The sequence below is a fragment of the Phocoena sinus genome, chromosome 6, assembly GCF_008692025.1.
Source record: "Phocoena sinus isolate mPhoSin1 chromosome 6, mPhoSin1.pri, whole genome shotgun sequence".
Lineage (NCBI taxonomy): Eukaryota > Metazoa > Chordata > Mammalia > Artiodactyla > Phocoenidae > Phocoena > Phocoena sinus.
The window spans coordinates 70356076-70378862 of record NC_045768.1 but is presented as its reverse complement, the minus strand read 5'-3'; the positions used below and the strand labels follow the sequence as shown (position 1 = coordinate 70378862).

Below are 22787 nucleotides of genomic sequence, written 5' to 3'. Positions count from 1 at the left end.
TCACTGAAAATTTGTAGAATAAATTTAACTTTTGAGATGAATTTAAATTTTTCAGTGAAAATGGTTGTTTAAACTAGTTCTCCAGTTTATTTTTACTTGAGTCTAACATTTTTCAGTGTGTTTTTGAACACCATACTACCTCAAGCAGTCCCTATAAGACACATAGAAAATAAGTATTTAAGATTAAAGTAAGCTATAATATGTGTTCATCACAAAAGAGCACAATTAATCAGACAGTTAAAATCACTAAAAAAATGCTAGCTTCCCTGACACAAAATAGGAGTCACCTGGTAAAACGGAAGGAGCAGTGAGTGACAACAGTTTGAGATAGCAAGAACCAGGAATGGAAAGATCCACGTCCTTTTCGTCACCCTCCTCATCTTCATCGAGGTCATCAGGAATTTGGATTTCTGGTCTTACCTGAAATGATAGAGAAGGCGATACTAAAATATTATGTAAAATCTTTTCCTTTAAAAAATTAAGTTAGACTCATTGCTCTACAATGTCAAAAGACCATGAAAATTAATTTTTAAAATCTATTCATTTTCAGATTAACTAAATGGTAAACCTAATCATCTTATTAGAAACACTCCCAGATCCATGTAAAGAACTAATGGTAATATAGTAAGAAAATCACCATAAACCAGCCTAAGCAATGATTACTATAGAAAACTAATAAAATTTTATACCATCTGACAATAAAATGCAAACACACATTCAATATATTGAACTTCTGTGGTTTATAATTAAATATTTGCCTTGTCTGAATACATGTTTTAAAAATTTGTGATTTCAGCCATATTTCTATGACAAAGCTTAAAATCTTCTAGTAGAATATACATAGTAGAGATCAGGAAGACACAGAATGCTGTGGCTGACTTTTTTTTTTTAGACTTAGCAGTTTGTTGCTATGGAATATAAAAACACTAAAATCTGCAGTTGGTAGCTATACTTTATAGTGTCTAGTTTGCCATTTGAAGATTTTGTGGTTACTCTGTGATTAGTTAGGTTTATTTGAACCAAAAATTAAAAATGTAAAAAGATTACCACTATTGTAGTTTCCACAAGCTATAACTGTCAAGCAATTAATTAAATTTTTAATACTTTCAATGACACACCATGATAATGCCCACATGGAGATAATTAAGCATTAGGGGAGGAAATCAAAATATATAAATGTGGTTGCTATAACCGTAAAGTGCCAGAACCCAGTCATTACCATTAGCCTGTCTCCCGGAGTTATTTTTAGAAATAATTAACAATTCCTGCAGACTGCCTTTTTCATAGGTCCCCAAAGCACTGCTCCGTTTAGGAACTGCACTGAGTTAGGATTCTTGCAGGGGGATAAAAGCAAACAGAGATAAAATGCTTCTCACGTATAATAACCTCAACTCCGATGAAGACTTTCAATCATAACTAGCGTTCTTTTCAGTAGTGAAGGAGTGAAAGCAACCTGACCACCAAGCACTTTCCAAGACAAGATTTAATTCTGATTCAGTCTTGAGGATCTAATTCTCAGAGGGCTGAGCCAGCCATAATTACAGAGATAACAATGATGCATGCTCCGCAGAGGGCATGCCTGCATTTGTTGATATCAGCGCACACCAGGGGAACCCTGGCACCTTTGCAAACCTTTTGGTTCTGACAAGCAGGGCTTTCGGAGTGTCTCTGGTCTGTGTATATACTTGGAATTTGCCACATTTGGTATCATCAAGAGGTATCTTAGAGATTTTAACTAGTCCTAGTTGCCTAAAAAGTTTCAAAAAAAGGAGTTGGTTCTGGGTCTGTTTACCTTGCTTCCTGACTTTTTACACATCATAGTACAAATTGAAAATAATATTTGAACAGCATATGGGGGGAAACAGACAACAATGCTTACAGCTGGAAGCTACATGAATAAGCTCTGCTACATGTCACATTCACAAGTGATAGGAGACTCGGGGAGGTGGAAGCCAGCGGTAAACACTTAAGCTAATATGAAAACTCGCAGGGATGGTGAGGATGTGGAGAAATCAGAACACTCACACACTGTTCGTGGGAAGGTAAAACGGTGCAGCCCCTTTGGAAAACGGTTTGGCAGTTTCTCAAAAAGCGAAATGCAGAGTTACTGTATGGCCCAGCAATTCCACTCCCAGGTATATGACCAAGAGAAGTGAAAACAAATGATCACACAAAACTTGCAGACGAATGTGAATACATTAGTTGTAACAGCAAAAATGGAAGCGACTCAAATGTCCATGAGCATATAAACAAAATACGGCACACCTACACGATGGACTATTATTCAATCATAAAAAGGTATGAAGTGCAGATATGTGTTCCACGTGAATGAACTTTGGAAACATTATGCTAAGTGAAGGAAGCCAGTCACAAAAGAACACATGCTATATGATTTCATTATAGGAAAGGTTCAGGACAGGTAAATTTACAGAGACAGAAAGTAGATTAAAGGTTGCTTAGTGCTGGGGGGAAAGAAAGGGGTAATGGGGATTGATTGCTAATAAGATGATCTAAAATTAGATTGTGGCAGCTCTGTGATTAGTTGCACAGTTCTCTGAATACACTAAAACCACTTGAATTGCATGCTCTAAATGGGTGAATTGTATGGAATGCGGATTATATCTCAGTAAAGTTATTTTAAAAGAAAGGAAGGAGGAAGGGAGGAAGGGAGGCGATAGGAAAGAGAGGAAAGGGGAAGGGAGAGTGTGGGTTGGAGGAGGGGCAGCAGAAGAGGCAGCAGCACAAGCGGAAGCATAGGAAATAGAGGCAGAAGCTGCCACCACCTTCAGAGGGACCTCAGCTGGTGGATGAACTAGGCCAAGTGACCAATGCTCCCAATTCCAGAATTATGTAGTATAAAAGGAATCTGATCTTTTTTGCACACATTTTAGCCTATCCAGTTTAACTGCTCAATGAGTCACAGCACGCAGGCCATCAATATTTCCGACAGCCACTAAAGAAGACCTACTAGATTGGGGATTTTAAAAAGAAAGATCCGTTCATCCATCTTAAGTTGTCTAATTTTGCATTCACATAACTGCACCCCTATATTAATTTATCTGCTGTGCGATAAACAACATATGTCTGCATCTTACATACACATATATGTTAACAAAGACATTAGAGATGTACTGTAATTTACTTTATTTTATTTTATTTATTTATTTTTGGCTGCGTTGGGTCTTCGTTGCTGCTCATGGGCTTTCTCTAGTTGCAGTGAGCGGGGGCTACTCTTCGTTGTAGTGCGTGGACTTCTCATTGCCATGGTTTCTCTTGCTGCAGAGCACGGGCTCTAGGCACGTGGGCTTCAGTAGTTGTGGCTCACGGGCTCTAGAGCGCAGGCTCAGTAGTTGTGGCGCAGGGGCTTAAGTTGCTCCACGGCATATGGGATCTTCCAGGACCAGGGCTAGAACCCATGTCCCTGCGTGGGCAGGCAGATTTTTAACCACTGCGCTGCCAGGGAAGCCCCAATGTACTGTAATTTAAGTATAGATGATATACTCTGCCTACTTATAATGGTATGATTACACCTTCAATTTTGTTTCTTCAAAGGTGAGCTGATTCTCCTGAACTAAGTAGCACTTATTGTTAGACTTTGGTTTCATGGCATTTCCCTACTCCTCTGTTCATCTCTTAAAGAAGTATTTGTTCCAGCTTCCCTATGCTAGTCCCAGTCTTTTCCCTTTGTTTGTATGCAACAAGTGAATAAGATCAACATGAGTACAACTAAGGAAAATCAAGGGAAGTCATATGAAAAAATACTTGTTAAAATTATAAAATGTTGCTAACTATATTACATTAGCTACTCAAACATCCAGGAAAAAACTGTCTATTTAGAGTACACACACATGCACATACGCACACCAACTACACGCTTCCAATTATAGCTAAGCTTTGTTGAAGAAACTTAAAGGGAGAGCCAAATATAAAATGATAAATTACTTTTAAAATCTGCTTTAAGTTGAATATTGGAAAGCTTATCCTACAAAATGCCTTACTTACTACATTTTCTGAGCCAGATAACCTTTCAACCACGTTTCTGTGTGTGCAACCTAAGAAAATCCAGGAGTTTGTGCATAAACAGAGGATTTATTTGGAACTCGTTAAGTATCTGCATAAATTCATTTAAGAAGAGAAACAGCTTCTGATGAAATCAATAACATTCACTTAAATCAAAGCGGAACAGGTTACACCACATTAATACCAACCCAGGGTGCATAATAAGTTCTTTTACATTACTCCCTTCTCAAATTAACTCCAGAAATCAACAACACTATCTTAAGAGCTCTATAATAAAAAGTTTAATTTTTAAGCAGCCAAGCATTTTTTAAAGAACCCAAGTCAGAGAGAAGAGTCAACCTAAATGTTTATCAATTACTGACTGTTTTACCAGAAAAACCATTCTTTATAGTTTTTTTTGGTTTGTTTTTCTGTTTTGTTTCATTTTGGGGGTGTCAGGGGGCACTAAAGAAGGCAAAGGAGAAGGATAAATAGCTAAAAAGACAAAGAAATACAAACTAAAAGGGAAAAATCATTCATGTCTATTTTTTAACACTGAAATCAACAGGTCCTCAAAGAAGCCCCCCCCGAAATTTTTTGACCAACTTTAGACTTGCATGTTTCAAGTGATTAACAATAATATTTTTACAAACCAACAAACACATGGATTCATTCACCGGCCTTATTTCCGTAGTGTAGTGGTTATCACGTTCACCTCACACATGGTTTCATTCAACATTCCCAGCTCATAAGACAGCCTAGCACTTAGTATACGTCCAATAAATAATCACTAAACCAATGCAAGTGTTAAGTGTCTATCATCAACGATCCCACAAAACTTCCTAATAACAAACCAGTGACAAGAAAGATGAGTTAATGAATCTGCTATTCAAATCCCTGGCTCACATGATATCTCATTCAGCTCTACTCTCCATTGATATTTTCCATCTTACCTTAGGTGGTACTGTTTCGTTTAACCCTAAATATTCCTTCTGATGTCTGTCACTCCTTTAATGCCTTCTGTTTTACCAGCCTGTTAGCTTTCTTTCAACAAGTTTCACAGTTTAAGTTGATGCAGCAATGAACAAGAAATCTTTCTTTGATAAATTTAAAGGTGTACTTACAAAAGTAGTTGAATTATAATCCACAAAAGTAACCATGTGGATAGTATCTTTTAAAAAAATTCTCTTTTTCAAAAAAAATTTCTACTTGAAATTCACTGTATGTTCTGTTAAAAGATTATTTCACAAGTTTCCACAAGTAGAAAAAGAGAACCTATACACCTTTCACTGGAAAGGTATACAAGTAGCCTTCAGTTTTGTGAGTAAACCAAACTGCCCTTGGTGCAGAGTGAGTAAACTCTGACAACAAGGAGGAATCTTAGATTTTACACTAGAGAAGTCCTTACCTGGCAGAGACTTTTGAAACAGTTGAAAGTATGCTTTTGTAGAAAGTGAGCCACAGTTTCACATCACTGCCACTATCTACAAAACAGAGGTGGGATCTGGGGTTGCACCCTTAGGCTTCAGGGACTTGTTTGGAATATGAACATACTGACCATTTTCTGGACTTTTAGTTCTTAGATATTCAAACAGCCAAACTGAAAATCAGTAATTAATAAAAAGAAGAAGAACAATGCATGGTGTGGTCTTGGAAGTAATGATTCTCCATGCGGAGGAAGGTCCTCTATATCAGAAACTGGGGGTTGAAGTGGGGTGGACTCTTTTAAACCATATGTCCTCTCATCTTAATCTCAGTTAAGAATATCCACGGTAGTGAACCTCTGTTACATATGAGAGGGAATCACATCCTAGAAGGGGGTTAGGGCAGAAAAAAGGTTGAAAAGCATGGCTAAGATCAGTCTTAGAGATTTCTTTTACAGCTCTTCACGCTCTGCTGGTGAAAACCCAAGCATATATAGTACATCACTACCCTTTATGTTGGAAGGTATAAAGAGCTATTTATGGTTGTTTAGGGATCAGAGGATATAGAAGAGTTAGATTAAGAAAGTATCTAATATTTGACTGCGTACAGCACTTAGCTGAGTAATAACTCTAACAAACACAACCAGAAACTAAACATAACCCTCAAGTAGGATAAAATAGAAATATAACATTATTTAAAGAGGTAGAGACTAAACAGTCAAGAGTATATGGGAGTTATTTAATAAAAGCTATCATTCCAGCTGGAATGTTTCAGTAATAATAGCTAAAAATAAAGGTAATCATTATGTTGTGATCTAAATTACCAATTGCTTATTTAAAATAATATAGGGACTTCCCTGGTGGTCCAGTGGTTAAGACTCTGCACTCCCAGTGCAGGGGGTCAGGGTTCGATCCCTGGTCAGGGAACTAGATCCTGCATGCATGTCACAACTAAGAACCCATGTGCTGCTACAAAGATCCCGCACGTGGCAGTGAAGATCCCACGTGCCTCAACTAAGACCCAGTGCAGCCAAAAAATATATATGTATGTATATATATAAAATAAGAAAAAGTATATCTTTCCAGATAGTGTAGGTAATCTATTGGTAGGAGTTTACATACCAAATTTACATGTAATTTTTTCCTTTTTCTTTACCTTTCTCTCTCTTTTTTTCAAAAGCTATGGGTATTGCTAGTCACCATGGTGTAGTCTGAAATCCCATCTTTTTAAATTTTACGAGTCATAGGACATCTTTTGTTAAGGCTTCCTGTTTGTGATAACTGCACAACAAGCTGGCCGATCTGTCTTCGAGTTCTCAGTGACACGGGAAATCCTGCCTCACTTAGGATTTGGTTTTACAAGAGCCTATCTTCAGTCCCTCCAATTCAATTCAATGAACAGAAGTTTGCCTGGTTACTACTGGCATCTAGTCTCTGCATAAGCTCAACCCAGAAGAAAAAGTCAACTCATTTTAATGCCTGAGGATCCCAAGAAATTCACAATAAAACTTGCCACTTCACCTCAAGGACAGATTCTGGGTAATGTTACGCATAACTTCTTCTAAAACAACGTCTTCCTTACACTCTAAAGGCATTAAATAACCATTTGTATGCCTTTGAATTAGCAGTAACACTAAATGTGAAATCATACACTTAGGGACTTCCCTGGTGGTGCAGTGGTTAAGTATCTGCCTGCCAATGCAGAGGACACGGGTTCGAGCCCTGGTGCAGGAAGATCCCATGTGCTGTGGAGCAACTAAGGCCATGCGCCACAACTACTGAGCCTGCACTCTATAGCCCGCGAGCCACAACTACTGAGCCCTCGTGCCTAGAGCCTGTGCTCCGCCACAAGAGAAACCGCCACGATGAGAAGCCCCGTGCACTGTAACGAAGAGTAGCCCGCGCTCGCCACAACTAGAGAAAGCCTGTGCACAGCAATAAAGACTCAATGCAGCCATTAAATAAATAAATAAATAAGTAAATATTTTTTAAAAAGAAAGAAATCCTACACTTAATTCCTTAATATAACCTGATAATTTAAAGCTGGTTATACTAGGTAGGTAGTAGAAAAGGTTGTATGTTTTTAGTCTAGTCTAAAAACTAAGATAATATCTCACAGTGTGTTAACCCTTAAAAGAGAGTGATACTTTCTTCATCCAGTTCTCTGGGACTAACCTATATATCATTTCAAAGTAAACAAATAAATAGCAGATTTTTTTACGACGGCACTTCAGTTCTGTATCACAAATAAAGATCTCTGGCTGCTCAGGTGGTAGAAAACCTTACTCTGAGCAGGCCGTGCTTGGATGTGAAGTTCAAGACGGCGCACTAACTGGGTAAGGTGGTTCCTATAGTGACATAGACCTTGCCCTGGGCACAGGGCAATGCAGTCACCTTATAGAGATTTCATTTTCACCTTCCATCTGCTTCAGTTCATTATCTGTGAAGTCTAAGACCTCTATAGTCTACTACAGATTAAACAAATTATAAATATAAATTCTTATCTTTTATGGACAACACATCTAGAGTTACAGGTAAGAATTCCCTAAGCAGGGGATATAAGTAAAGTTATAAAACGTAGCAGTAAAGAGGTACCGGTAAGAAAGCAGATAAACCTACCTTTTCAGGCAGATGAAGAATGGTGTGCTCTCTGGCACTGAAGTGTGACAGAGATTTATATGCAGCATTTGCTACAACTGGGTCCTAGATAGAGTAAAAGTAAGATAAACAAAAGAAACAACATATATTAAACATCAACTCTGGAGGCAGAAAGAAAATCTTCCCTGACCAACCTCAAAGTTCTATAGTCAGTGCTTTGGAAATGGTATTCAAGCCTTGCTTAGTACGTCCCAATTAAAAATAGAGAGAGGGCTTCCCTGGTGGCGCAGTGGTTGAGAGTCCGCCTGCCGATGCAGGGGACACGGGTTCACGCCCCGGTCCAGGAAGATCCCACATGCTGTGGAGCGGCTGGGCCCGTGAGCCATGGCCACTGAGCCTGCGCGTCCGGAGCCTGTGCTCCACAACGGGAGAGGCCACAACAGTGAGAGGCCCGCGTACCGGCAAAGAAAAAAAAAATAAATAAAATAAAATAAAAATAGAGAGAAAACAGCACTGGACAGAGGCATCAGAAAAACCACATTTCTATCCTAGCTGGGACATTAAACATAAAATAACTCCTAATTGCTCAAGTCCCCATGAGGTGGTATGGTTTAGCGGAAGGAGTACGACGGTATAGAGTTTGATAGGCCTGGAAGTGGACTCTGAGTCTCTGGCTACTCCCTGGGAGAGCTGGTCTTCTGGAATCTAAGCTTTTTCGCTCATGAACCAGGTGGAACATCACCAACACCCTCTGCTCTATACTCCTTGATTGGAAATGACATTTGAAAAATGGAGAGTATACATGCTACTGTATATAAAATAGATAACTAATAAGGACCTACTGTACAGCACAGGGAACTCTACTCAGTACTCCGTAAGGGCCTATATGGGAAAAGAATCTAAAAAAGAGTGGATATATGTATATGTATAACTGATTCACTTTGCTGTACACCTGAAACTAACACAACATTGTAAATCAGCTATACTCCAATAAAAATTTTTTAAAAACCAAAAACAAACAAAAAATGGAGTGGACTTTTTGTTTGATGTGCTTATCGGTGGGGGAGGGGCAAAGCAGGAAAGAGGAAGGACCTTTAAAAGGAGAGGCAATGGCAACAGTCCTTCTTCATATCTGTCAGTGTCACAAAGTAACAAGTGCATTTTATGGTGAAAATGTATTAACTGGCATAAATTAAGAATAACTTTTAAAACCTAAATTTATTAATAGTCACAATTCTTTTAAAAGCAAGAAGGCATCATTTCAAGGGAGTTATATTTTTATCCTAAGAGTCTTATTTCACAGTTCTTTCCCCAGTTTGGTTCTGTTTCACTGACGCCCTTGTGACAGTACCTTGTTTTGAGTGTGGTTCCAGAGGAAGCTGAGGACTTGAACTTTAAAATTCTGAAAAATCAACAAACAACAGAATAAAATTTTAAGACAAAGATAAAATTGAGAGCAAACAATCTAAAGTAGCAAATGTGGAAATTAAATCACTTTAAAAATTATACCACTAGTAACTGACTTAATCTGTACTTATCCATCATTCATAAAATGAAAATACTCAGAAACAGACTCATCATCTAAACATATGGATATGTTAAACAAGGTGAGATTTTAAGATTATTGAATTTAGAAACCTAACCATTTCTTACTGATCTCTCAAGTCTTAGTACAAATGTCACTCTCCTTTTTCATGCCTCTATTCCTAACCCCCTACCCAGAAGAGAGCTCTCCCTTCTCTAGGCGGTCATATGGCACATGGCACAATTTAGCATCTAATGTGATTATCTGTATATGTGGTCAACTCACTACTAGCTTGTACACTCCTTAAAGCGGTGGCTGTCTTTCTCATTTCAAAGGCCAGTACATAAAGAATATAAAGCCCAGTTCCTCAAATGACAAATACTTAATAAATAATTGAGCATAAAAAGCCATTTATCTTCCAACACTCAATGTCTTCTTAATTTCAGCCACATCTAACTTCTTGCCCTGCTAAATCGTATGAGGTTCTTCTATACCTCCTTGTGTTTGCATATTCTCTTAAAAACGTCAATGAAAAGCAACATTTTATTAATTCTTCATGATTCTAGTCTAATAGCACCGACTAAGTAAGGTTTCCTTAGATTTCTCCTAAGAATGCTTGTCACTTCCACCACCACACTCTCGTAGCCCTTTGAGTAACTGTGCTCATCAAATGTTATTATAATTATTATTGCTTATGTCTATATCCTTTACCAACTTTTGAGCTTTCAGAAGGCAGGGACTGACAACATGGTATAATGGAAAAATATAGCCTTGGAGCTAGAAAGTCCTGGGTTTAGAAAACAGCTTTCACTTAGAAACTACAGTGTTGGTTCGGTTACTTGTCTTGCATGTAGCAGATACTCAATAAATATTTGTTTAATGAATTGATAGACCTCTTAAAACCTCAGATTCTTTTGTTATAAAATGAAAAATAATAACTTCCTATCAGATATTAGAACTAATTGATATAAAGTAACTGGAAGAGCACTGGGGAATATAATAACTACTTAAAATAGTGTCTATTATTGTTTATTAGTATCTCTAAGGCCTAGCACATTTCTAACAAATATATTCTGAGTCAATGAATGAATGATCAAGCACTTGCAAAGCAATTCAGAAAATATACAAATTGAAACATGGACTCTATTTTCAACAAGCTTATATGTTAATGGAGAAAATATATGTATACATATACCTGTAGTATAAAATAGAAATAAATGTTCTTAAGACAGTATAGATAAAGAACTTTGGGAGCAATAGACTCCTGTTGAAGAAAAATTCTCAAAGGATGAGATAACTTAAACCAATTCTTTATTTCCTAAAATAGACTTTAAAATTAGAGGTGAAAAAGAAAGTAATACTAGACAGAGAGAACAACATGAACAAAGGAAAAGCAATGGAAAAATTTGGAAGCGGAGAAGGAATCTACAATGGTTTGGTTTTCCTGGAGTGCAGGAGGTGGAAAAGCAGAATGAGGCCAATTCTAAGAGACCTTATTGGCTCCATATAAAGAAACTGGACTTCACTTTTGGTAAACACAAGGCATTTGAGGTGACTAGGGATAGCAATGACCTAAGAAATGTTTTGGGAAAACTATATTCAACTCGGTCTTACATACAAACAAACTGTAAGCACTTAATAGAAAATTATTTAAACACACACAGGAAGAGACAGGCAGAGGGAGGGAGAAAGGAAGGGAGGGAGGGAGAAAGTGGGGGAGGCGGGGAGGAAGGGAGAGACAGAGCGACAGACGGGAGAGGGGTCTTCCCTACGTTTCTTTACTTCTGCTGCCAGGTGGGCTCTGATCACTGAAGAAATCTCCCTACTAGGAGGAAACTGATGGATGAAATGGTCCCCAAGCCATCTATCTGAATAAGAGGAATCCTAATGTTATTAAAAGCATGAAGATAAACCAAAATAAAATGTCACTGAAAAGGAATGTAAAATTTGAAGGAAAAAAAAAAATCATCCAAAAGACAGCTTACCCAATGTAAGCAAACATAAAAAAACACACAAGCCACTTCATAAATTCAATGTAAGAAAAACTGAAAGTACAAGCAATACAAAGGTATATGAGTTCAGCCCTTGAAGACAGAAAATAAATATACGTATCACTGCATACAAAGCCCTTATTTTGTGTTTTAGTATGGGCTCCTTATCAGTAGCCTGGCAGATTTTCTGACAACTTAGGGTATGTACCCATGAACAGTGGCCATAAAAAAGACTGTTGGTGAACTATATACTCTAGGAGTCTCGAACTGATTCTTTTTTTAATACCCCAAAAGAAAAGCCCAAATGTGAGAATAAACTCACAATATCCTGTATTGGTTCATTCATGCATTCAACAACTAGGTTCTGAATATACATTATGTACCATGCTAGGTATTGTGTCCTTGGTAAGGACAAATTTGATTCTTTTCACTGTGTAGCGTTTAGAATGATTAGAAGTATTATCCTACAATTCTGTCTTCTCATGTGATCTAAAACAAGTAAGGGACTATTCTTGGAATCTTACAGAGGGCCAGTTTATCAAAGTCTGTGAAGCACTAAATCAAACTAAAGGTTCACCAAGACTTCAAGTGGAAATCAATTGAGGCTCTTTGAAGGGAAAGTCAATAAAAAGGTGAGCTTGAAAGGGGATATGGCTACAAAAGTGGAGATATAAATGAATCTGCCACCCTCTCATTTCATTCAAAGAAGAGATAACAGAGAAAATGTTAAACAGAAGTACGTGAATCTTACAGCAAAACATCTTCCACCAAGTGTTTCAATTCATTACAATGACAAACATTGCCTAGTTCATAAAATTATTTTCCTCTCCTAGGACAGGTTGATTTTACAATCGTCTTCATTGAAGAGTATACATGAAAAGCAAAGCTATATATAGAAAATGTAAACTAATAAACTAACACGTAAAAAATCAAATCTCTACGCCTAAGCTAGAAAAAACCCACAAATGACACTATGTCTATACTACTCAGAAGTCTGCCCTGCCTTACTAAAGCCTTTGTAACACTTTTTAGAATTTAAAACACCAACAAAATGCATTTAAACTGTTGGCCTCGTGAATTCTATTATTTTAAGAAACACTATTTTAACATATGGGCTTTAAAAAATCTTGACTATACTTTCATAATAAAAACTTGGCATCCTTCATGTAAATAAATCTCAAAGACAGAGGACTGATAAGGGTGGATATCCTCCTACTCCTAGGAGTCCATAAAGATATTAACATGTTCACAGAACAAAAAGTGCTAAATGATTTTTGGCAAACAAAAGATACGAATATTTTTTCCCAAAAGTTATGATAAAGCACATGTCTTCCCAATGTAGAAACAGACAATTTATTGAGCTCTGAATGCATACCTCATATTCAGTTGTATTGACTGTTAAGGAAGGAACCAGAGAAAACAGTTCACTGAGGGTCTTCAAAATGAGAGGTCTCATGTCACAACTCAGCTTTGGGGAGAGAGCATTCCAAGTGGAGCGAATACAAACCACCTGTGAAGTAAATACAAAAGTCAATGCCTAACAAAATCCCAGCTCATATGACGCCGTTAGTAAAGAGTACTGTCTTTCATTATAAGGAAACTTAAGAACAAGAACACTCCTAGCAGTTAAGATCTGATAAATCATCACCCCTCAAAAGAAATTATTTAAACTAATATAAACTGCTGTTGAAGAAGATCCAGCCTGCCTCACACTACTGCTTTTTTACTTTATTTTGGTTAACCAAAGAAGCAAAGCTTTGTCGCTCTCCCTCACGCACAAATACACACAAAATTCACTCCAGGTTAGCTACAAACATTGTTGAATAGCCATTCTCTGAAACCAAGAAGGGTGAGATAATGCTAGAACATTTCTAAATCCAGGTATTCACAGTTCTCATAGTTTTCTAGTCTTGCTGAAAACTGTATCACCACTCAGAAAATTGGGATGTTAGCATACATAAATCAAACACTCTCAAATCATCTTACAAACTTCTAAATGAGGTAGGTGAATAATTTTATTATTTAAAATAATAACTTAAAACTTTGTTTAAAAAGTCATTTCAGATTTTTAAGAGGCTGTTAAATGCTAAAATAAAACTAACAAAAATGTTATTGTTAGCTTGACCCAATTCCCTTAAACCAAGTATTCTTAAGCCATTTCAAGATCTGTTTTTAAGGATATTCAAATATCTTCTTAAGTTCAATTCCAGCTACAATGGATGATTTCTTCACTTACAGATATTTGATTAAAATTTTAAAACTCAGGCAGGAAGAGTGGCAACACAGATCAATCAGATAGAGTTTAACAAGGATTAATCTTTCTAAACCACTACAATCTTTCCCTTAAGCTTCAATTAACACACACAATTTATCTTCATCTACAAACATAAATTATTTAGGAAACACTACATGAGTTGACAAGTGAAAAGATGTCAAAGATAAATGAATAATATATACTTAAAGACACAGATTAAGGAGAGACTCAAAGAAGACAGCAGGAAGAGTATCTCAGAAAACTTGGATTCAGTGCTTTTGCTCTTATTTTCCACCTTCCATGAAACAGCAGAAAAATGTTCTTTGACTTGAGATCCACTACAAATTTGGATTCCACTAGCATTCACTAAGGGCAGTACTGTCAGGCATGACAGTAGGTACATTTATACAAAGTAGCTCTAATATTACAAATCATCAGTATTTGAAATAAAAAAGAAACGAATTCTTTAAAAGCTATCAATTCAACATCGAGTATATACCCAGAGTAGTATACAGCACTAAGAGGAACAATAAAATACAAAACATAATCTAACCCTTCAAAGAATTTACCACCGTATCAAAAAGGAAGAGAAATGTCTGTAATTCTAAATCATTGGGAAACAAAAGGTGCATGATTAGATTTTGAACTATTTTCAACAGAAAACAGTTTCAGGAGGAACCCAGGGAGGAAAGCTATTTCAGTGGGTGGGAGTCATTACAGTATCAGGAGGCAAAAAGTCTAGAGATGGGACTTGGAGAAGGAATGGAAAGAAATCAGGCAGACATCCCACAAGGAAATGGAAAGCATAAGTCAAACACAAATAAAGCAAGCTGTAGACATAAAAAGCACGAGTCCTGGTGAAGCAAGACTGATGGATCAAAGAGTACCTAGAATACCAAAGCAGTCTGGATCAGAATCAAAAGGAAAAGGAAGCCTCCAGAGATTTCTGAGTTGGGGAATAAACAAAATTCAAATACTATTTTTGAAAGATTCTTCTGGTAGTCTTATAGCCAAACTCAAAGCAGTCGTGAACCTCTCTAATTCCTATTTGTCAGTAGTCCCTAACATAAAGAACCTCAAAAGTTTCCCAAAATTTGTATGCTCAATATACTCTCTAATTATCCACGCTTTCTCCTCACTTTAAATTCCTATCTAATTCCAACCTACGTTGTTTCAAGACAGTTCAAATCTCAATTCTAAAATTAACTTTTCTCTTACAATTCAGGCCTTCATTTTATCCCTTCCTTTCCTCTAACTTCTAGCACCTAAAACTCTGTACTACCCAACTTAACATTTAATTCCATACTGCCTGGTATTGTTCACTATTTTTGTAAATATAAATTGTCTTCTCAACTAGATATTAAGTTCTGCAAAGACAATGACCACATCTTACAGTTCTCACCCCCCCCACCCTGCTCACCTAGCACAGTAATAACTATATCAGATTATCAGTAGTTATCAACTACTGATGGTACTGGAGCCTGAGGAATGGTAAATCTGAGATAGAGAATAAAAGAATTAAAAGGACTTGGAGAATGAAGTGAGATGATTTGGGCCTAGAGACCTGGGTGAATACAAAGCAACACAATTAAGTGGAGGGGAAACCTGAAGAAGGAGCACCTTTGCAGGAGATGGGGGATGGATATGTTTAACTGGAGCGGATGGAAAGACATCTAGAAAGAAATATCCTGCAGGCACGACGGAAAAAGGACTGTAACTCAGATGAAAGGTCTGCTAACAACAGCTTTGTCATTCAAACATTTCCGTAAATCAAAATACCAGGAGGAAGTATGGTCTCATACATGTTCTGATGCACTTTGCACGTCAACAAAAAAGATCTCTGGCCACCAATTATGGGAGTACAAAAAGGGCTCGCCCTGTCCATGGATTTAAAAGTCTCCCTCCTAGAACGTTTGAAAACTAGTGCCTGAAATGGTACTCTACATGTGGAATATGAGAAGATATTCCAGAATCCCAGCCATGAATTGTGCCTTAAATGTAAGCAAGGTATACCTGCAGGGAATATACGTAAATCCAGGCTTGCCTATACATAATTGGGAGCAGGGAAGCCTCTAATAAAGAAGCCTGCTTCCTTTGACCTTCCCAACCCTGGCTATTCTTGACTAGATCTTAGAGATCTTCCATGCCTGAGGACTTTGGATTCAACCGATTACTATCTTGCTATGTCCATCTCCTAGAACCCTGTGGATCTGATCCACCAGCCTGTTGACCTGTGCAATCTGTCATATTATATCAGATTAGTCAAGCTCATGTTCCTGGTCTTTACTGGCTTGTTTCGGCTCTACTGTTTATTACCCAATGACTTGTCTGTTTTCAAAAAATAGACAGACTTCTGGCTCCAACAACATGATGGGCCATACTTGAAATGACTGATAAAGAAGAAAATTCTTTTATATATAGCTGAGCCGAAAAGGAAAAATGGGGGTGGGGTTAATTATCCAGTGCCGGAAACAAAGAGGGAAATACCTGCATTGTGGTATTGAAAGGAAGCTGTCAGTTTCCATAACCTAATAGCTTGAGTTTAAATGTCCACATGGTAAGAGGAGATACTGCCTTTATTGTATAGATGGAAGGGAGTCAGAACTGAGACCCCCACATAAAACCAGCACCCTTGAAGGGCTGCACCCTAGTGTAATGGTTGGACTAGAAACCAATGAGCTGAGAAATTAACAAAAAATGGCAGTGAGCTGGGGGCACCTGGACCACTCTCAAAAAGCACTCCCATAATACATAACCCAAATGATTTGCACAGAAAACTAAAATCAAATAAGCCACACTAAAAATAAGTTTATATGTCTATACATTATAATATGACTGTTTAAAACCAAAGGCAAAGAGACAATCTTCAGAGATAAACGGGAGAAAATACAGGCTATCTACAAAGGAGCAATTTAGAGTAACAAAAAACTTTTCAAAATTAACAAGACCAAAAGACAGTGCAATAAGATCTTAAAAGTGCTAACAGCCTACAATACTAAATCCACAGGAAACTATCAGCCTACAATACTAAATCCACAATTCAACAGTATCAGCCTACAATACTAAATCCTATGATACTAAATCCACAGCAACTATCAGCCTACAACACTATCAGCCTACAATACTAAATCCACAATTCAACAGTAGGGGCAAAACAAGCAAAAACAAACAAAATACAAGGAAAACTATCAGCCTACAATACTAAGCCCACAATTCAACAGTAAGGGCAAATCAAGCAAAAACAAACAAAATAGAAGGAACAATACCTAGGTATTATGCATATATAGCATATGAATATTCACCGACTAATGACTCAGAACATCGTGCTTAGTTTGTCTATGAGATTTTGGAGAATTCATTCCATTCTGAATGCTTACGTTATGTATATTTTGTTGCCATTTTTGTTTCTTGGGGAGAATGATACTTTTTCCATGTTATTCTTCCACAAGAACCCTAGCGACACTAAACAGCACAGATTACGAAGATCCGATGTAACGTGATATACTGTAAAGAGCACACGACTAGAGTCTGAAACCCCAGGTTCTCCCATGTGGTAGCTGTGGGACTATGGCAAAGTCATTAATCTCCTTCAATTTGTGCCCGCAGCTGCAAAACGGAAATAATATTACAAACACCTGCTCTATGTATAGCACAAGGTTAACAGTAAAGGCAATACTGAGGCAATTGTATGCAAATGTGCTTTATACAGTGTAAGAGAAGCTTGCCAATGGAAAGGATAATGAATCGCAAAAGAATCAGAGTCTTTGCTTCAGTTCTTGAGCTGTAAGAATGAATTTGTTTCTTCGCAGAGGAACAGATAGCTATCTTCTAATTTTACCTCCAAAAGGTATTTCTAGAAATTCCCAAGAAGAGCCTACTCCTTTTGTCCTGATGCTTTACTCCAACAGAGGGAAAGCTTTTTAAAAACATTTAGGCTATGAAAACCGCTTTATTTGCCCTTTTCATAATGAAGGTAAAAGAAACTGCCTTCACAATTAGAGGACTCAAGTCATCACCATTCAGTGAAGCCCTCTTAAGCTAATTCAGCACACACAATTCATAAAACAGGATGCTTCTGTTACCAAAATACAATAACATGGGATAAGAGGGAGTTTAAGGAGCTATAATCAATGGAGCAGAAACAATGGGAAAAATAACATTCTTTCTTATCCTAATAATATGGGGTTAAAGGTTATAGGTATAAAAAAATACTAGCACAGGTTTATTTAAGCAATTTCAGTCTTTTAATGTCTGAGACTAGTGTATTATCAAAGCAGTGTTGTAAAAAAAAAAAGAATAAATATTGAGTTGCCTTTTTTCAAGTCCCTTATAATCTAAAGGACAGTAATTCTGATGATCAGAGTTGCTCAACTTCTGTACTGTTGATGGCAAATAATGTAAAGGCACATATCTAAATCCCAAATTGTGGCTTAATGAATCAAAAATATGTGTACTTGATGTGGTAAAGCTACTCTCATACTTGCCATTTCTAAAGGAGGCATGACAGAAAAACTGTTTGGTAGTTTGTAGTACAGACTTATAATTCTAACATCTGAATAGAAGAGGCTTGGAACTGTATAAGTGCTACAAGTAAAAACAGAAAGGCATTGACTAAACAGATAGATCTAGATTATCAAGCCACCCAAGGGAATCACTACTCAGCGGCCTGGGATTTTAGGTTTCTCTTTTATTCCGCCATGTCAGAAGTTGCAGCTTCCCTGAGACACCTCCCCCTAAAGGGAACAATATCTTCCAATGTAAACTCCATTGATTTCTCTGCAGGAACAGAAAGAATGACAAAAGAGCTCCCTGCAGGGACGTTCAGTTTTCATTTTTGCTAGATTCTGTCTGAATTAATTATCTATTTCATGTTGGACACTCTCCTGGCATGAACTAGCAAACTCACAGTAAGAATGTGTCAGAAATATCCTTTGACAAGAAAATTAGTGCTTTATTCCCCCAAATAACCAGACGGATTTTTTTTTTTAAAAGGCCAGTTCCTTCCCCTGTTCAGATAAATGGAATTTAGACTCCAAGGTAAAAAAAGAAAAATAACAGAAATTCAATCAAAATAGCTTAAACCCACCCACCCACCAAAAAAAACTGCTGAAAAGTTGTTCAGCAGATACAAAATTAAACGCAAAGCTTCTGCACAGCCAAGGAAACCATCGCTATAACAAAAAGACAACCTATGGACTGGGAGAAAATACTTGCTAATGATGCAACCAACAAGGTCTTAATTTCCAAAATATACAAACAGCTCATACAACTAAAAAACAAACAACATAAAAAATGGGCAGAAGACTTAAATAGACTTTTATCCAAAGAAGACATACAGATAGATGGCTAATAGGCACATGAAAATGTGCTCAACATCAGTAATTATTAGAGAAATGCAAATCAAAACCACAATGAGGTATCATCTCACACCTGTCAGAATGGCCATCATCAAAAAGTCTACAAATAACAAATGTTGGAGAGGATGTGGGGAAAAGGGAGCCCTGGTACGGTGCTGGTGGGAATGCAAATTGGTGCAGCCACTACGGAAAACTGTATGGAGGTTCCTTAAAAAACTAAAAATAGAGCTACAATATGACCTAGGAATTCTACTCCTAGGTATATAGCCAAAAAAAATTAAAACACTATTTCAAAAAGATGCATGCACCACAATGTTGATAGCAGCACTATTTACAATAGCCAACACATGGAAGCAACCCAAGTGCCCATCAAAAGATGACTGGATTAAGAAGATGTGGTATATTTATACAATGGAATACTACTCAGCCATAAAAAAGAATGAAATACTGCCATTTGCAGCAATGTGGATGAACCTAGAGAATATTATGCTAAGTGAAGTAAGTCAAGCAGAGAAAGACAAATACTATATGATTTCACTTACATTTGGCATCTAACAACCAAAAAACAAACAAAACAAGATGAAAACAGACTCATAGATAGAACAAATGGGTGGTTTGGGGGGGCGAAACAGGTGAAGGTAATTAAGAGATACAAATTTTCAGTGAGAAAATAAATAAGTCACAGGGACGTATTACACACCAAGAAATATCGTCAATATTGTAACAACTCTGCATAGGGACAGACGGTTACTAGACTTATGGTCTTGATCATTTCATGATGTAGTTAAATGCTGAATCACTATGTTGTACACCTGAAACAAACATAATTTTGTATGTCAACTATATTTCAATAAAAAAAAAATTTATCACAGTATGGTGCATCAGATGAAAAGTGAAAATCAAAACAGAAAACAATTTAAGTATCCCACAATAGGAAATTCATTAAATACAGGACAGCCACATGCTCATTCAATGAGCTGTCAGAAGTAGATTATCACATGACTTGGTGTCCATGATAAACTGCTAGCTGAATAAAAACATGTTACAAAACAATATCTATAGTATGATCTCTTTCTTTGTTATACATATACTCTGGTTTAGAGATGATTCTTAATCTTTTTTTCCTCAGTCAAAACTTCTGACTTTTCTACTATGTACATACAATATTTGAGTCATATGTTAAGGAAAATATATATGCATTTTATGAATTTAAGCCTTAATCATTTTTCTATAATTAAAATTAATTTTAATTGATTCTTCCACTGCCCTATAGATTACATAAAGATTTACTTTCATATGGCAACTAAAATTACTGTATTTTTAAAATGACATTAGGCAAGGTGCTCATACTTTGGTAAAAATTGGCATTAATGTTTCTTCTGCCCACCCACCTAAATTAATATTGTTTTATATGAAAACTTGGAAGTTTACCATAGCTGTTCCTATTTTACAAAATGGAGCCCAAAATCTTCAACCATACATGGCAAACCTAATATAATTCCACAGAATTTTTTACACAACCGTATTGCTCAAAATGACTATTGCTTCTCCTCGAACAGAGCATAAGCCAGGAATTAACAACTACTCCTGCCAAATCAACTAAATATACGGCTGGTGATGACTACACGATCCATAAACACATGCCAGGAGGAATGGAGGCAAAGATTGAGAAGATGCAAGAAATGTTTAACAAAGACCTAGAAGAATTAAAGAACAAACACCTAGAAGAACTAAAGAACAAACAAACAGAGATGAATACAATAACTGAAATGAAAAATACACTAGAAGGAATCAATAGCAGAATAACTGAGGCAGAAGAATGGATAAGTGACCCGGGAGACAGAATGGTGGAATGCACTGCCACGGAACAGAATATAGAAAACAGAATGAAAGAAATGAAGACAGCCTAGGAAACCTCTGAGAAAACATTAAATGCACCAACAATTCACATTGCAGGGGTCCCAGTAGGAGAAGAGAGAGAGAAAGGACCCGAGAAAATATTTGAAGAGATTAGAGTTGAAAACTTCCCTAACATGGGAAAGGAAATACCAACCCAAGTCCAGGAAGCCAAGAGAGTCCCATACAGGATAACCCAAGGAGAAACATGCCAAGACACACAGTAATCAAACTGGCAAAAATTAAAGACAAAGAAACATTATTGAAAGCAACAAGGGAAAAATGACAAATAACATACAAGGGAACTCCCATAAGCTTAACAGCTGATTTCTCAGCAGAAACTCTACAAGCCAGAAGCGAGTGGCATGATATATTTAAAGCGATGAAAAGGAAGAACCTACAACTAAGATTACTCTACCTGGCAAGGATATCATTCAGATATGACGGAGAAATCAAAAGTTTTACAGACAAGCAAAAGCTAAGAGAAGGCAGCACCACCAAACCAGCTCTACAAAAAATACTAAAGAAACTTCTCTAAGTGGGAAACACAAGACAAGAAAAGGACCTACAAAAACAAACACATAGCAGTTAAGAAAATGGTCACAGGAACATACATATCAATAATTATCTTAAATGTGAATGGATTAAATGCTACAACCAAAAGACAACGACTCCCTGAATGGATACAAAAACAAGACCCATATATATGCTATCTACTGGAGACCCACTTCAGACCTAGGGACACATACAGACTGAAGGTGAGGGGATGGAAAAAGATATTCCATGCAAATGGAAATCAAAAGAAAGCTGGAGTAGCAATACTCATATCAGATAAAATAGACTTTAAAATAAAGAATGTTACAAGAGACAAGGAGGACACTACATAATGATCAAGGGATCAGCCCAAGAAGAAGATATAACAATTATAAATACACATATGCACCCAACATAGGAGCACCTCAATACATAAGGCAACTGCTAACAGCTATAAAAGAGGAAATCAGCAGTAACACAAAAATAGTGGTGTACTTTAACACCTCACTTACACCAATGGACAGATCATCCAAACAGAAAATTAATAAGGAAACACAAGCTTTAAATGACACAAAAGACCAGATGGATTTAACTGATATTTATAGGACATTCCATCCAAAACAGCAGATTACACTTTCTTCTCAAGTGCACATGGAACATTCTCCAGGATAGATCACATCTTAGGTCACAAATCAAGCCTCAGTAAATTTAAGAAAATTAAAATCATAACAAGCATCTTTCCTGACCACACACTATGAGATTAGAAATCAATTACAGGGAAAAAAATGTAAAAAACACAAACACATAGAGGCTAAACAATACGTTACTTAATAAACAAGAGATCACTGAACAAATCAAAGAGGAAATCAAAAAACACCTAGAGACAAATGACAACCAAAACACGACGTGTTTCATTTTGACAACGAAAATCCAAAACCTATATGATGCAGCAAAAGCAGTTCTAAGAGGGACGTTTATAGCAATACAAGCCTACATCAAGAAACAGGAAAAATCTCAAACAATCTAACCTTACACCTAAAGGAACTAGAGAAAGAAGAACAAACAAAACCCAAATTTAGTAGAAGGAAAGAAATCATAAAGATCAGAGCAGAAATAAATGAACTAGAAACAAAGAAAACAATAGCAAAGATCAATAAAACTAAAAGTGGTTCCTTGAGAAGAAAAACAAAATGGATAAACCATTAGCCA

At 36.8% G+C, this 22787-nt stretch overlaps 1 protein-coding gene across 8 annotated transcripts in view; it reads right to left on the bottom strand.

The window, feature by feature from the left end:
* FOCAD (focadhesin) overlaps positions 1–22787 on the bottom strand; it is a 314089-nt gene that overhangs the window by 109333 nt on the left and 181969 nt on the right. For all 8 annotated transcript variants that reach the window (XR_004350331.1, XM_032634650.1, XM_032634653.1 and 5 more), the window contains 4 exons: positions 12913–13047; positions 9373–9423; positions 8043–8126; positions 288–420 (listed from right to left, as the gene is read on the bottom strand). Coding sequence is in view for 7 of the 8 variants with exons in the window: in XM_032634650.1 (XP_032490541.1) it covers positions 288–420; positions 8043–8126; positions 9373–9423; positions 12913–13047 (403 nt within the window). In the remaining variant the exon portion in view is untranslated. The remainder of the gene's footprint in view (positions 1–287; positions 421–8042; positions 8127–9372; positions 9424–12912; positions 13048–22787) is intronic.